The sequence below is a fragment of the Leucoraja erinacea genome, chromosome 1 (genome assembly GCF_028641065.1).
Source record: "Leucoraja erinacea ecotype New England chromosome 1, Leri_hhj_1, whole genome shotgun sequence".
NCBI lineage: Eukaryota > Metazoa > Chordata > Chondrichthyes > Rajiformes > Rajidae > Leucoraja > Leucoraja erinaceus.
Genome location: NC_073377.1, coordinates 28,236,342 through 28,252,379, shown reverse-complemented (window position 1 = coordinate 28,252,379; position 16,038 = coordinate 28,236,342). Strand labels below are relative to the sequence as shown.

General features: G+C 39.1%; 1 protein-coding gene across 6 annotated transcripts in view; it reads left to right on the top strand.

Annotated features, from left to right (window-relative positions):
• LOC129695282 (ciliary neurotrophic factor receptor subunit alpha-like) overlaps positions 1 to 16,038 on the top strand; it is a 309,100-nt gene that overhangs the window by 97,570 nt on the left and 195,492 nt on the right. For 5 of the 6 annotated variants that reach the window (XM_055632089.1, XM_055632108.1, XM_055632098.1 and 2 more), the window contains one exon: positions 13,822 to 13,900. In XM_055632089.1, the coding sequence (XP_055488064.1) occupies positions 13,822 to 13,900 (79 nt within the window). Of the gene's footprint in view, positions 1 to 11,018; positions 11,148 to 13,821; positions 13,901 to 16,038 lie in introns of those variants that run through there. The other variant, XM_055632130.1, reaches the window with a different exon arrangement.

Sequence of the window (16,038 nt, the reverse complement as noted above, 5' to 3'; positions counted from 1 at the left end):
CTCCCACACTCCAAAGACGAACAGGTTTGTGTGTAGATGGGCAAACAAGTTGGCATGGAAATGAAGGGCTGACAGTCCAATTTTGTACCCTAGAGCTCCATGACTCCATGACTCTGAAAGCTGACTGTCAGAATAAATAAGTGGAAATATCCAGACTTTAGGAATGAGAACACTGAAGCATACTGGTGAAGAAAATGAATTACTGGATGCTCAAGAGACCAGAAGTGTAGGAACATTATAGATAAGAACTTTAAGAAGGTTGTGGGGAGGAAGAAAGTTATCACGAAGGACCAATACACAATGTGGAGTCGATAAGGATACAAACTGAGTTAGGATAATGTGGAAATATTTTGGATTTGCTCATGTTCTTACAATGGATTGAAGACACAAAGGCAGTCAAGCATGTAGTGAAATAAATGAGTGTAGAAGTAATAAAGTATGACCACAATAGTTAGAGGTTCAGCTCCATGCAGATCGGACTTCAAGGCCTGATTTGTACATTGACATAAATCTTCTTAATGTTTAACCAGGGGATATGTTGTCTTGCTCAAGACTAAATGTCTGCAGAGTGGTCTGGTAACACAGTGGAGGAATAACGAAAGATATTGGTGAGACAATAGACAATAGGTGCAGGAGTAGGCCATTCGGCCCCTTCGAGCCAGCACCGCCATTCAATGTGATCACGGCTGATCATCCCCAATCAGTTGCTGCCTTCTCCCCATATCCCCTGACTCCGCTATCTTTAAGAGCCCTATCTAGCTCTCACTTGAAAGTATCCAAAGCACTGGCTTCCACCGCCCTCTGAGGCAGAGAATTCCACAGACTCACAACTCTCTGTGAGAAAAAGTGTTTCCTCGTCTAGTTCTAAATGGCTTCCCCCTTATTCTTAAACTGTGGCCCCTGGTTCTGACAAAATGTTGTCAGTAAATACATAGATTTTATTATTGGATAAAGGCAAAGAGAAACAGCTGTAAAGAAGAAATTAGAGACAGCACTGTGACAACGACACAAGATGTAATTTATGATTTTTATTACATTTTAGCCTTCGAATGCTGAACACAACCTTATGCAATAGTTTGCAATATCTATGCTCCATTAGCTTACTTGCATCAATGTAGCAACTTATTGAGGTCTAAACATATTGACATCTGGATGGTTTGGGTGTAAGTATTGTTTTTTACTGTTCCCTCCTGACTATCTTAATGGAAAAAATGTCAGTCTTTCCAAATGTTGGTGAATCGTAAAGATGATTTTAAACATGAGTGAGTGAAGCTGGTAGTGTTCTTCTGTAGAATGCAAAATGGAGTCTGCTTGTGTCATTTTGCCTTGGTATAAATTTTAACTTTAGACTAAGTAAGGAGGCCAAAGCTTTTTTTCTTAAGACCCTGAAGATATCCAGACCAAATAGGCAATTTATAGTGATAATTTTTTAACATGCACAGGAGGGAAGGGAACCATTCATCTCTGAGTCCCACCATCCTAATATAGGCATATCCTATGACTGAGACGTATCTCATTTTAAGATTGTAACGTATGGGAATAGATTCATACAGCGCAGAAACAGGACCATCAGCCCAACATGCCCCATTTACACTAGAGCCACCTGCCTGCATTCGGCCCATATCTCTCTAAACCTGTCCTATCCATGTACCTATCTAAATGCTCCTTAAACAAAATAAAGAAACAAAAATCTTTAAAGATAGAAAAATAATGTGGATCAGGAAAAGAAGCTCCCTTTCCTTCTTTAAAAAAAACCCTCCCGATGCAGCTTCACCATGACTTACATTTAAGTCATGAAAGCATCACATTTGTTTCATCCAATGGCTTTGAGTTGGTCACATCTCCATTGTTGACCACAGTACAGTTTCTTTTTCTCACCTATTTTGGTGAAGCTGCTACCATGTGGGTTGATACTGCACCCCAGCAAATTGATTTTGTTCCCACTGCTTAAATTGGCTATGGGTAGATTTCTGTCTAACCTAAGCTCTTAATTATTTGAGACCATCTTGAAATACAGAAGTGCACATATGCATCACTCTAATTTACTTTGCATATATTTTATGTATGGCTGAAGTACAATATAAATAATTATTGTTTTAATTTTTCAATCCATGCGCCTTACTGTAAATATTACACCAAGGCAGGGGAAATAGGGATTATCTCAGACATTATTGGCTGATGAATATCACATCAGTGGTAGGGAAGCCATTGGAAAGGATTCTTAGGGATATGGTTGGCTGGCAGATGGAAGAGAATGTTCCAATTAGAGTTAATCAGAATAGCTTTGTCTGCAGCTGTTCAAGTCATTGTAAACTTGATCGAGTTTTTAAAAGAAGTGATGAAGGCGTTTGATGAGAGTAGGACTGTGGATGTTGTAAACATGGACTTTAGTAAGGCATTTGCCAATGTCCATCTTAGAAGGCTGATTCAGAAGATTAAGATGGATTGGGATCCACGATGACATGGTTCAGAACTGGCATACTCACTACCCCCTGAAGACTTGCAGGCAACTCAAAAATTGGTGGAGTTACGGACAGTGAATTATATTGACCAAAAATGCGGCAGGATATAGATTAGTTATAGATATTTGCAGATAAATTATAGATGCAGTTTAATCTAGGCAATTTGGGAGATTAAATGCAAGGGACAAATATGGTCGTTTTTGTTGTTTCCATTGTCGTTATTATTTATCTGATACGTAGGAACTCCGCTCGGGCAGTGAGCCTGAAATGTCATTATATGTATTTACAGTGACATTAAAGTGTATTATTATTATTATTATTGTTATTAATAATATATAGAGGGATATCAAGGTGTAAGTCCACAGCGCCTGTAAGTAGCCACCTAAGGAAATGGTGTGACAACAAATGTATATGGTATCTTTCTCCTAATCTGTCCAAGTCCTTCTGCAGAGACCCAGCTTTTCTCTACAGGTTACACTTTTCTCTATGCTTTCTCCACACTGCTTTCTCTGCCCCATCCACCTATTCACCTAGAAGTGAAAAATAGCATCTGGTATTTTGATGGGCTCCAGCATTATGTAACCTGGATGTCGTGTACTTTGTAGGCACGCTGAGTTCTCTGTTTCAGCACGGCATGTCAGTGAAGAAAATGAGTTGTTCAGTTAAATTCTAGAACACCTTTATAATTTACATGTATGAAAAACATGCAGATGAATTTTCAGGAATGGTAACAATAAATCCTCAAACCAATCTTTGACCAATTTCCCTCCGGGGAAAAATAAATTTTCACCGTATCGTAAACTGTTCCTCCTCACTAATCAACGATCAATATAACTGTTTATTCACCATACTTTGACCCGACAAAAATGCAGGTGGTTGTCTTGCCAACCCATTTATACTTTCCACTTCATACTTGCTGCTTGTAATGTTAGGCAAATCTGCCTCTCTTTGGATATAAAGAATTCTGACTGACTGTTTGCCCCCACTTTTTGTTTAATATAGGCACCTTGGGGTTTCTCCGTACTGTTATGAACAAGTTACCATTTAGAGACTCAAAATCAATAATTTGTATCTACTTACATTCATAAGAATTTTTTCATACTAAACCTGGTCAAAAACAACCAAACACATGGCACATAAAATGGAACCGAGTTTTTTTTCTTTGAATAACAATGCCTTTTTCAATGCTGCAACCGCAATGTGTTTTCCATTAGAGAATATTAATAAGAATTATATTTACTGCTCTATAGTGGGTTTAAACATCTGGAAGTTATCAGTTGCAAAGGAGGCATGTTATAAGCCAGAACAGATATATCATATCACTTTTGTCTTTTTTTCTTTTTTTCTTGGAATACTATATAATCAATATAAATATCTCCTTGCTTTTAAGTGCAGCATAGTGAGTCTTTCCCAGGATAAGGGAACGCAATGATAACAAAGCTTTTTCTTACCCAGTGTGGGCAGAATTGGAGTCTCTTCCACACAATGCTGAGGAAATGTCAGCTGTGTTTTATTGGAATTGAAATCTGGGGGTAACAGCATCAATCTTGAAAAAGACCCTAACTGCAACTTACGATGTAATCAATGCTAAGATATATAGTGTTACTGCATTGTTTCACCAGTGTTCATTGTTTTTGGTAATTTCTTTTCACTTAATTGACAAGGACATGCTTTTTAGATATTTGTGATTTATTTTAAAATATTTTCGCATGTTGCATCCTCCAATATTGCTACATTGCTCATTACTCTTGAGGGCATCAACTCCTGATTTCATTCCATTTCTTCGGGTATCAACAGCTCCCAATTCATCAACCATTTTAAAGATGTAAGCTTTGACAGGCATTTTCAACTGTACGAGAGGCACAGCTGGAGCTAAAAATACCCTCAGCGGTCATTCGCATCACATGCAATTTCTGGTGTAGCACAATGAATAGACTTCAGAAGCAGGTTGATTTTCATTCACCCCATAACTCTAAGATCTCAGGACACAAAGATTAGATGTGGTATTTCCAGCTTGGTAGGTGATTTTGAATAGCGTGTAATTGAACCTAGGATTTTTCTGGTCTTTGACATTTTGGTTATGTGTAGAATCATAGAATCATTGAGTCATAAGTACGGAAACAGACCCTTTGCTCCAAATCCAAATATGAATTATTTTCCCTCTTTAAATTTCACATGTGAAGGCTTCATAGCAGAGAAAGCTCAAACAGACTTGAAATGTACAAACTTAGGGTGTATTCTTCCAACTTTACAAAGTTTCAGAGTGATCGAATGGAGGGGTGGCATGGTGGCGCAGCAGTAGAGTTGCTGTCTTACAGTGCCATATACCCAGGTTCGATCCTGACTATGGGTGTTGCCTGTACTGAGTTTGTATATTCTCCCTGTGGCCGCATGGGTTTTCTCCGGGTGCTCCGGTTTGCTCCCACAATCCAAAAACGTACATGTTTGTAGATTAATTGGCTTTGGTAAAAATTACAAATTTTCCCCAGTTTGTAGGATAGTGTTAGTGTATGAGGATTTATGGTTGGCATGGACTCAGTGGATCGAAGGGCCTGTTTCCATGCTGTATCTCTAAACTAAATTAAACTAATGGAGTTAAAATAATGAAGGATCCAATAGAGCGAAAAACATACAAACTATATTCCTTGTGGGGAGATCTAGAACTAAGTCACAAATAAAATTGAAGCCGATGAAACTACCACCTTTCGAAAATGACAAGGAAACCTAAACGCTCTCACCTTCTTTACGAATAGGTTATTTGAACTTTTCACCAATAAGATCAAGGAAATGTTTTGTTTTGAGTAGGTATGGGTCATAGACAAATGAATAGAATTGAGATGAACCATTGGCCATTTTTTTATTGACAGCAGAGGATTGATGGACTAAATGGTCTAATTATTAAAGCTTTATTTCAGACACAGGTCCATATACACATCAAACAGTACAAAGAATTACAAAGATACATTAAGAAATTGCATATTAGCCTAAAATATATATAAGCTATTGCACCAATGCCATCTTAGCCTAGAAGTGAATCTATAGCAGCTTTTCAGAGGGCTGACTAAGGCTTCAATTATGTGGTTCTCTGACTTGTCCAGGCGACACATAAAACTAAACATCAGCTGCCTTAAGAGTGCCTCACAGGTCGGCACCCTAGTGGACACAAACAATTGACTGGCACTATGCCACCTAGGGACACAAAGTAGCAACCTCATTGCATCATTGTATGCTACCTTAAGCCTCTGCATACTCTTTTTCTTATACTTAGACCACAATTGAGCAGTATATAACGGTGTGATGTAGGTTCTGAACAGGGAACACTTCACATGGTCAGAGCACATATACAACTTCCTTATAAGCATGTTGGCTTGAAGATAAATTTTACATCTAATTCTAATTCTAATCCATCTATTACATATTAGAATTACATCTAAATCTAATTCTAATCCATCTATAATCCATGTTTATAAATGGTAGATGGATAACTTGCTCCATGGTCAACATTAAATCAACTTTTATCTCTTAAAATGGGTAATGTGTTTTCAAAACAGGTTTTGATGGTATTAAATAGGAACTTGCTTCTGATGGTATTAGACTGGAACGTCAAGGTTCTGATTAGAGATTGTTAGAATGGTTTTGTAAGTGGGAGATCACGACTTACACATCGGATTGCATTTTTCGAAGGAATAGCCAAGAAGGTTGATGAGGGCAAAGCTGTAGACGTTGTCTATATGGACTTCAGCAAGACATTTGATCAGGTTTGGCTAGGTTCTCTTCACTGAAAGGTTAGATCCAGGGAGAGCAAGCCAACGGAATAGAGAATTGGCTTCATGGAAGGAAGCATAAGGTTATGGTAGAAGGTTGTTTTTCGGACCAGAGGCCTTTGACAAGTAATGTGCTTCGCTGCTGGGTCCATTGCTGTTTGTGGTTTATAGAAACGATTTGAATGAGAATGTACAAGGCATAATTAGTAACTTTGCAGATGGCACAAAAATGGGTGGTATCAAAAATGACAGCAGGATCTTGATCAACTTGGCAAGTGGGCTGAGAAATTATTAATTAATTTAAATCAAGTAAGTCTGAAGGATTGCATTTTTGGAATACAAACCAGGGCAGGACCTTCACATTGAACGACAAAGCCCTGGGGAGTGTTGTAGAGCAGACATATTGTGTATTGTGTTCAGTTTTGGTCATAGGAATTCCTGCTATGTTGTCAAGCTGAAAAAAGTACAGAGAACATTGCCAGGACTCAAGGGCCTGAGCAACAGGGCAGGCTAGGTCTTTATTCTCTAGAGTGCAGGGGGCTGAGGTGTGATCTTACAGAGGTATATATATTCATGAGGGGAATAGATAAGGTGAAAGCATCGTATTTTATGCCGAGAAGGGGAATCAAGAACCAGACAACATCGGCTTAAGGTTAGAAGGGAACATTTAATAGGAACCTGAGGGGTAAAGGTCACAAAAGTGTGGTGGGTATGGAACGAGATGCCAGAGGAGGTAGTTGAGGAAGGTAGTTTAGTTTAGAGATACAGCGTGGAAACAGGCCCTTCGGCTGACCGGGTCCACGCCGGCCAGTGATCTCCGCATATTAACACTATCCTACACACACTAGGGACAATTTTTAAAAAAAACATTTACCATGCCAATTAACCTACATACCTGTACATCTTTGGAGTGTGGGAGGAAAATGAAGATCTCGGAGAAAACCCGCGCAGGTCACGGGGAGAATGTACAAACTCCGTACAGACAGCACCCGTAGTCGGGATCGAACCCGGGTCTCTGGTGCTGCATTCGCTGTAAGGCAGCAACTCTATCGCTGCGCCACCAACTATCACACAATTTACATGACATTTGGAAAGATAATAGCTAGGAAATGTTTGGATATGCGCCAAATGCAGGCAAGTGCGACTAGTGTAGATGGAGCAACTTAGTTAAGTTGGGCGATAGGGCTCGTTTCCATGCTGTATAACTCTACGACTCTATGTGCTGTTAGAATAATATTAATTCAGCTAAGAAACCAACTGACATCAAGCTCAGACTGCTGTGGTGAAATTAGTAATCATTCAGTTGCAAATGCTTTGAACAAAATTAGCTTTGACATCTTAGTTCCTATTGGGAACAAAGCCATAGTGTATCACTGATAATAATTAAAAATCTGACTGGAAATATATTGAAGCCTGGGGGAGGGAGGGGGTTTCATCTGACTTGGAAAACTGTAGCAATTGCTTTTATGGTGGAAACAATATCTTAAGACAAAGTAGAAGGAAAACTGACGTTGGAACTGGACATTTTTGGGCACTACAAGATCATTTAAAATTTCAAACTAGCATTCATTTGGAATTTCAAAACTTAGCCCAGATCCCTTCACAGGTTTTTGTGTTTTTATGAATGTTGGCATATCAATTTCCCTCCTGAGATGAATAAATTTCTATTGTATCGTATCGTATCATAGCTACATCCATGTTCAGTGGTGTGAAGGAACCCAAACTGGCACTGTTCAAATTGGTACACAACAACTTACAGAATAGTTAAGGATAACTTCCTCTGAGTGTTGGTACAAATGTACACATTTACATTTTGGTTACACTGAGGAACATGTGGGTGCCAAGGAACATGTTTCCAGAGTTGGTGGTTTAAGCAGATATTGTCATTTAAGCAGAAGTGTAATTTAAAAGGCTTTAGGATTGACATATGGATATGTAGGGAATGGAGGAATGCACAGGTAGATGTGATAAACTGGGCATTATGTACGGCATGGACCCCGTGGGCTGAAGGGCCTGTTCTTGTGCTGTATTGTTCTATGTTATCAGATCCAATAGGATGTAGAATATCTCTCTTCCTACTTACATCTACACCAAACAAACTCTGGCCTGCAATCTCTTCTATGGCTAGCCATTCTGTTCAAGTCAGTGTTCATGTAGATTGATTCCCACCAAGTAGTCATGCACAATGTACCTTCCTTTTATGAGGTCTAGGCTACCTTTTAGTGAGGGGTGGTATTTAATCCCCTGCTAATACTTGCAGCTTATGACTATTTACATAGGATTATTATATTTCTTCCCGCTCTGCATCCACACTTGTTGCCTATCATGTTAGCACTATGCAAGTGGAAATCATAGAACCATAGACAATAGGTGCAGGAGTTGGCCATCCAGCCCTTCAAGCTTGCACCACCATTCAATATGATCATGGTTGATTATCCAAAATCTGCTTTCTCCCCATATCCCTTGATTATGTTTGCCCTCAGAGCTATATCTAACTCACTCTTGAAAACATCCAGTGAATTGGCCTCCACAGATGCACAACCGTGTGGGTGAAAAAGTGTTTCCTAATCTCAGTCTTAAATGGCCTACCCCTTATTCTTAATCTGTGACCCCTGGTTCTGAACATGGGCACCATTTTTATTGCATCTAGCCTGTCCAATCTCTTAAGAATTTTATATGATTCTATAAGATCCCCTCTCATCCTCCTAAATTCCAGTGAATATAAGCCCAGTCGAACCATTCTTTGGAGATATTCTTGGAGACAATCATGTGTCTCATTGTCTCCAATCATTTACAATCATTGATAAATCATTGGAGACAACACGAAGTTGCTATCATGCTATCACTCAACTCAAATGTTGTAGATTTATTTTTCGTTGTAATCTTCCTGCACATTTTCAAGCCATAACAATGTTTACCCCCTTGGTGGAAACAAAGAACTGCAATGCTGATTTATACCAATGATAGACACAAAGTGCTGGAGTAATTCAACAGGTCAGACCACATTTTTGGAGAAAAATGATGGTGAAGATGCTGTCTGACCCGCTGAGTTACTCCAGCACTTTGTGTCTATCTTATCACAATTGGTGTTTTATTTGATTTGAATTCAGCAAGAGCCAAGGTTGCTAGATTAATAGAGTGAATTAAGGACTATCCCGCTCAATGTCAACTGCAACTGTGATTGTGAGAAGATGATGCACTAGAAATGGAAATAATAATCAAGGATGTTGATCACACCACATAATGGGACAATTTATGAGCGCACTAATCTGTAAAACCACATCAACCCTGCCAGATTGTTTCACATGAGAAAATTATTTTTCATAATAGGTAGATGGGATTATTTCAGTGTTGGTTCTGAATAATAAGCATGAATATAAAAGGACCTTAGTTATTAAAACCAGCCTTCTGTCTGTAAGAAGTGTTGGTATTATGCATATGAATTAAAATAAATTAAAATCAAAACATATCTTGATAATTGTAGTCCTCAAAAGCTCCTTGATGTTTGTTGTTCACCATATGGGCCAATGTAAATATATTATATTATATTATTAACATATTATACGTTAATAATATGTTCCGCTCAGTTGCCAGCATTCACAAAGTTGGGTAAACCTTATTTTTCATACTGTCGAGTTTCTAACTTGTCATTCAAGGCCCACTTTGTGTTTTAACCGTTTACTTTCAGCCAGTGCTCTCAATAGCAATTGAGATCAGGGCTTTGAATCAGCTAAGTTTTATATTTAGGACCATTGCATCAGATTAAAGCATATGCAGGAGACAGCAGATGTCGCTTCTATGGTTTTCATCTTTTTTTCAAAAGTGATTTTCTCTCTAGGTGGCTACATTTAACATTCCCTTTGGCAGTTAGCAGCCTCAATGCTGTAATTTAATGCTTCACAGACTGGGCAACACATGAAACAAATTTTTGTTTTGAAGAGAGTTCTTCACCTCACTTTTCATAATAATGCATGACTAATTATATCATTGCACACCTACCTCATCTGTTTACAGCATCATTACCATTTTGATTTCCTGACTACTTGCAACTTGAAACAAAACAAACTATTGTATCCTGTCACAATAATTTCAATCTGTTCTTTTTCTAGTACATAATCATTTGAACTATTTGATAGAGGATGCTTGTACGGAAAAGCACATTATTTTGATGGATGTACCAGAGGGATTTTCACTGCATTTAACATGTACACAACTGTTTTAGGAATCCTACACTGTGAGCTTGAATGAAAAAGATTCAATTATCTTATTTGATGAACACGTTAAAAATGGGTTTAATTACATCTTCATACTCTGGAAAGTATTTTGTACTGAGACATGAATTGAACAGCAGATGAGCAGATGTAAACCATTATTGATTAATGCAATACTCATTTTCCCCCATATGAAAGTAACATTTCTAAGCTGATCATTATATGCAAACTGCAGGATTTTAGCAAAAAAGAAATTACATAGAAACTAGTCTTTCTTGTTTATTCAAATAAATTGAAATATATTCTATAAGTGGTACTCGTATTAAAGTATTCCTTGTAGTTATGTTTAAGATTATGCTGCCAATGGAGAACAGAAATCCTTTCCTGCCTCTGATTTTCATGAATGTAATATTAGGACAGTCTAATTGTTCCAAATGTTCCAAGAGCTTGAGAGCAGTCTATTGGACAGGAATCTACCCATGAGATTCCTCGCCATTTTCTCCAGGAGAATATAAGCATTTCTCCAAAGGGAAGCAGTGTCCATTTACAATATGTTGGATGATATATTGCAAAATAAATCTTTATTATTTTAGTATATGACATGGATAAAAAGGAGATATCTAAAATACTGAGTAATAGGACCACTAAATATTTCTGTGTGCAACTTGTTTGGGATATTAGGCAAATCAACAAGCAAGCAGAAGTGTCATGTAAGTGAACCACTTTTCTGATTGGAATCAAAATGTTTACAGTGCAAGTGTTACTATGTTTTGTATTTGAGCAGTGGGCAAATAATTGTGTTATGCTTTAGAATCTTTAGAATCTTGCTCATCCTCAAGAAAATTGTTTTTTAAATCTTTCTGCTTACAGCACTTCCCCGGTTTGGGATAAGAACAGAACTAAGAGGTCAATCATTAGATTGAAAGAGAACATGTTAACTTTCTATAAAGCAATGCTGAAAATCATAGCCTGCCTTTATCCCAAAAAACCCAATCTGATCCACATTTTCCAGTAGTTCATTCAATCTTTTTTCATTTTTGTGATGTAATCAGATAATCCATTCTTTGAAAGATTGTAGATGCTGGATCAAATACAATTTTCTGGATCTAGAAGAGTACATTTTTATTTATGTGAAGTTACTACAATATAGAAGGTTATTCAGCCCATGGTGGCTCACAGGAATGCAATCCCATCAATAACACTTCACTTTGTCTTATTTTCTTGGTAGCCCTGCAATTTATTTTCTCCCTCATACCCATCCACTGTCCTTTAATTCTTCTCACTGTTCTCCTATATTTAAGCGTAGTTAACAGTAGCTGATTAATCCAGCATTTCTTTGAGAGTTAGAAGAGACCAGAGCACCCATCAGAAACACACATGGTATCTGGGTGTGGTCTATGGGCAGCATCCAAGGTCAGGACTGAGCCTGCCTCGTGAGTGCTGTGGTATTAACAGCTGCACCACTATATGCAATTTCTATCATGGGATGGTGAAATAAAGACAAATCAGAGCAGGTGATGTACCGATCAGGCATAATCTAATTTGATGCAGAATATACCCTGGGCTGGAATAGGTTATTCCTATTCCTGGTTCTTTAAGCTAATATACCATCTTGCAGTAGTACTTTACATTGATGTTTGATAAGAAATTCTAAGATTCTGAACATGTTTCTGGCGCTAACTTGTAGCGTTCACTGTTCAGAATCTTAGAATTTCTTATCAAACAGCAATGTGAAAGCACTACTCAATCCTTGCATTATTTTACTTATGTATGATTGTGCTTATGTATACTGGGATGTAAGCATTTCGCTGTTTCTAGTTGCACGTGACAATAAAGTAATTACTACTGCTACTACTGATGATTAAGTATAGAAGTGTGAAAACACACATCTCCAGATTCAAGGACAGTTTCTTCCCAGCTGTTATCAGGCAACTGAAGCATCCTACCAATAACTTGAAAGCAGTCCTGAACTACTTTCTACCTCATTAGGGACCCTTGGGCTATCTTTGATTGCACTTTACTGGCGTTATCTTGCACTAAACATCATTCACGTTATTGCCTTTAACGTATATCTGTACACTCTGTTCGATTGTAATCATGTTCTCTTTGCGCTGACTGGTTAGCACGCAACAAAGGCTTTTCACTGCACCTCGGTACATGTGACAGTAAATGAAACTAAATTTAATACACCGGAGGCTAGAAGGGAAATTGATAATTTCAACTATATTCCTGTTCATCTTAAGCTCAGCAGTGGAACTCACAGAGTGGGGAATTCAACACATTAAAACTGAAGTTTAAAATGAAGCAGATGAGCTCTCGTTTGTCTAAGGAGGTCAACTACTTATTTCTTAAATAGTGTTAAAATTACCTGCAATTGTCACCGTAGATTTGGATGATGTTGTGGTCAAGCTGCACATACTTCATTGTTAGAGCTATTGTGAACGCAGTTCAATCTATGACGGAAACAGATATATTTTCCTCATTACTAAAGTGATTAAAGATGGTTGAGAATACTTCCCAAAGGAATTCCTGCAGATGTTTGAATGCTGTGATGAGTGGCGTTCAATAACCAAAACCATCATCTTTGCTGTTAAGAATGAGTTTTGCAGGATTCGCTCAGTTGAATGCTGCTATGATGACAGTTGAATAATTAATATCATCTTTTCTCTGTTAGCTTTTGCATACGTATCAAGGTTCCGCAGAAGTCTGTGCCTGACAAGCTTTTGATTTTTATCCTTGTATGTTCTTTACTTTATTCTCTGTGATTCTCTTGATGTGTCCTTATCTGTCTCTATGTACATCTCTTCCTCACGGTCTGGTCTCTCCCTCACAAACAGCACCCCCAGTCCCAGTCACACATCAAAGACTGATGTCATCGGATTTGGCACAGTTTTTTTGAATTTCATCCCAATCTGGATTTCAAACAAGTTAATCACAGAATGATTCCAAAATAAACTGCTAACACTTGTGTAACGATAATCCAAGTTTGGCTACTTTCATTAAAAAAAAATATTTTGATTGAATTTTATTATCCCTGCATTCAAAACCAAAAGAAGAAGAAAAATAAAAGGTTAACATTAATCCCAACAAGGGACATTGGGTGTGCTGTCTCTTCAGGCAATTGACTGCAAATTTCTACCTGTCAAGTTGTCTCATTTGAAGTGGAACCTCGGAGGTTTCTGTTAGTGCTCAGCATCATGAAGGATGACAGATTGGATTGTTGGTTTGACTCGGGCTCCTGGGGTCTGTACAGGCAAGTCCTTAAGAGGAGGATGTGTTCATTGAAAGAGTGACGCTCACGTTCACAATGCTGCTCTGTAGATTAAGAGTCCCAGGAGCTGTCTTTTAGACTGATGTTAATTATTTCATTTGTTTTCTTAACAGATGGCGAATCTTGTTGCTTCTGCCTACTGTGTGGTGCTGGTGATTCTGCTGGTGCGTACTCGAAGCCACAGCGGGCCGGGTAAGTTGGAAAACAAATAATTTCCATTCGCCTTCCATTCACCATGTTCCATTAACCTTACCCACCTCGGGCAGAAAAAAAACCAAATTCCATTCACTCAAAACTGGATCTCTGAAACATCCATTTTTTCCCTACAAAATAACATGTTCGTTTTCTGATTTTCTCCATTCCTGGCTGCGTGCTGGGATCTACCTGGATTCCCATTGTATCCTTATGTATCTATGCACTGTAAATGGCTCGATTGCAATCACATATTGTCTTTCCGCCGACTGGTTAGCACGCAACAAAGGCTTTTCACTGTAGCTCGGTACACGTGACAATAAACTAACTAACATTTTATCCATGTCACAAACGAGTATGATCAGAAGACACTGGAAACACAGGCTACATTCATATATATGGCTGCTGTGATATATCTTATTTTTACAGCTGAGTGCTACAAATGAAATACAATAGATATTTCAGAATCTAATTTAGGATTAGATTGCAAACTGGTTACAACAGAAACATTGGTGACTGAAAATAAGCTGGAGCAACTCAGCGGGTTAGACAGCATCTCTCGAGAAAAGGAATAGGTGATGTTTCAGGTCTCGACCCGAAATGCTGTCTGACCTGCTGAGTTACTCCAGCACAATGTCCTTTTTGTAAAATAATCGAAGACCTGTCCCACCACTGTCATTCCTTCTTCAGCACCGGCAGAAAGCATAGAAGCTTGAAAGTGCACACCACCAGATTGAAAAACAGCTTCTTACCCTCTTATCAGGCTTCTGAACGGTCCTTCCATAAGCTAGGGTCCTGTCCAACTCACCTTTCCCCCATGAGGACATTGAATTTTGTCTAAGGAATTGATGCATTACAATGCGCTATAATGCTGAGAACTCTATCCAATAGCAATTGTTGTATGTTATGATTTTGACTCGCCTTATTCATGCCAGCTATCAAGTATTTGGCTGGAACAATATAATTTGCCAGCACTTGGTCCTTAGTCTTCTATACCTTGGTAATTCAAGTGCTCATTATTAAATGTGAGAATCACTGCGTTCATCACCTTCTCAGATAGTGCATTCTAGATTCCAATGGCCCCCTTGGTAATAAAATAAGCTTTCCTTGTATGCACTCTAAGCCTTTTGTTCTTTACCTTTAACCTTTGCTCTCAGATTATAATTTAGCTCAATATAGGATGAAGATTAATTTTGTCTTTACCCTTTTATGCATATCTATCCGGTTCCCCATTGGCCTTTTAGATCATAAGATTATGTGATGTGATAGGCCATTCGGCCCATCAAGTCTACTCTGCTGATCTATCTCTCCCTCCTAACCCCATTCTCCTGCCTTCTCCCCATTACCTCTGACACCCATACTAATCAAGAATCGATCTATCTCGGCCTTAAATATATCCACTGACTTTGCCTCACAATAATTTTACACTGTAAGGAAAACAAACTCAGCTATCTAGTGTACTTTAGTTTATTTTAGAGACACAGCATGGAAACAGTCCCTTCGGCCCACCGAGTCTGTGTCGACCAGCAATCATTCCATACCCTAACACTTACCTGCAAATGGCGGGTGTGCAGGATTGGGGCGCCATTGTGTATGGCTTCTCTGCCTGCAGTCCGTCTTTTCACCCTTTTTAGTGTCTTAAAAACGTTTTATTTTGGAGCTCTAATCTTTTTATGTGGGGGGTGGGGGGTGGGGAAGGGGGAAACTGTATTTTCTCTGTCCTACCTGGTCGGAGATGCGGTTTTCCTCCGAATCGCATCTTCGCCCTCTCCTTGCGGCCTACCTTCGGGACTGGAGCGGCGTTTCATGCCGGGATCAGCCGGGACTACAACTTCGGCGACGGCACAGCACTGGGATACCATCACGGAGTGGGCAGTGCCCTACCCGGGCCGCCATGCGGTAAGCTCCGGAGTGCTGTGACCACTGACTCCAACATTGCGGAGCTGTGGCTGTGGGCGTCCGGCCGTGGTCTGCGCTGGATTTAAAACAATGCGGAGCCTGGGATCGGAGATCGCCAGAGTCGGAGCTCCAACCAGCGCGGCCTGAGGACTTCAGGATCCATGGTCTCCAGGGAGGAAGCTCAAGACAATCCAAGCTGCTGAGGAGTGTTCACCCAACACCGGAGTGCCATCTTCCCG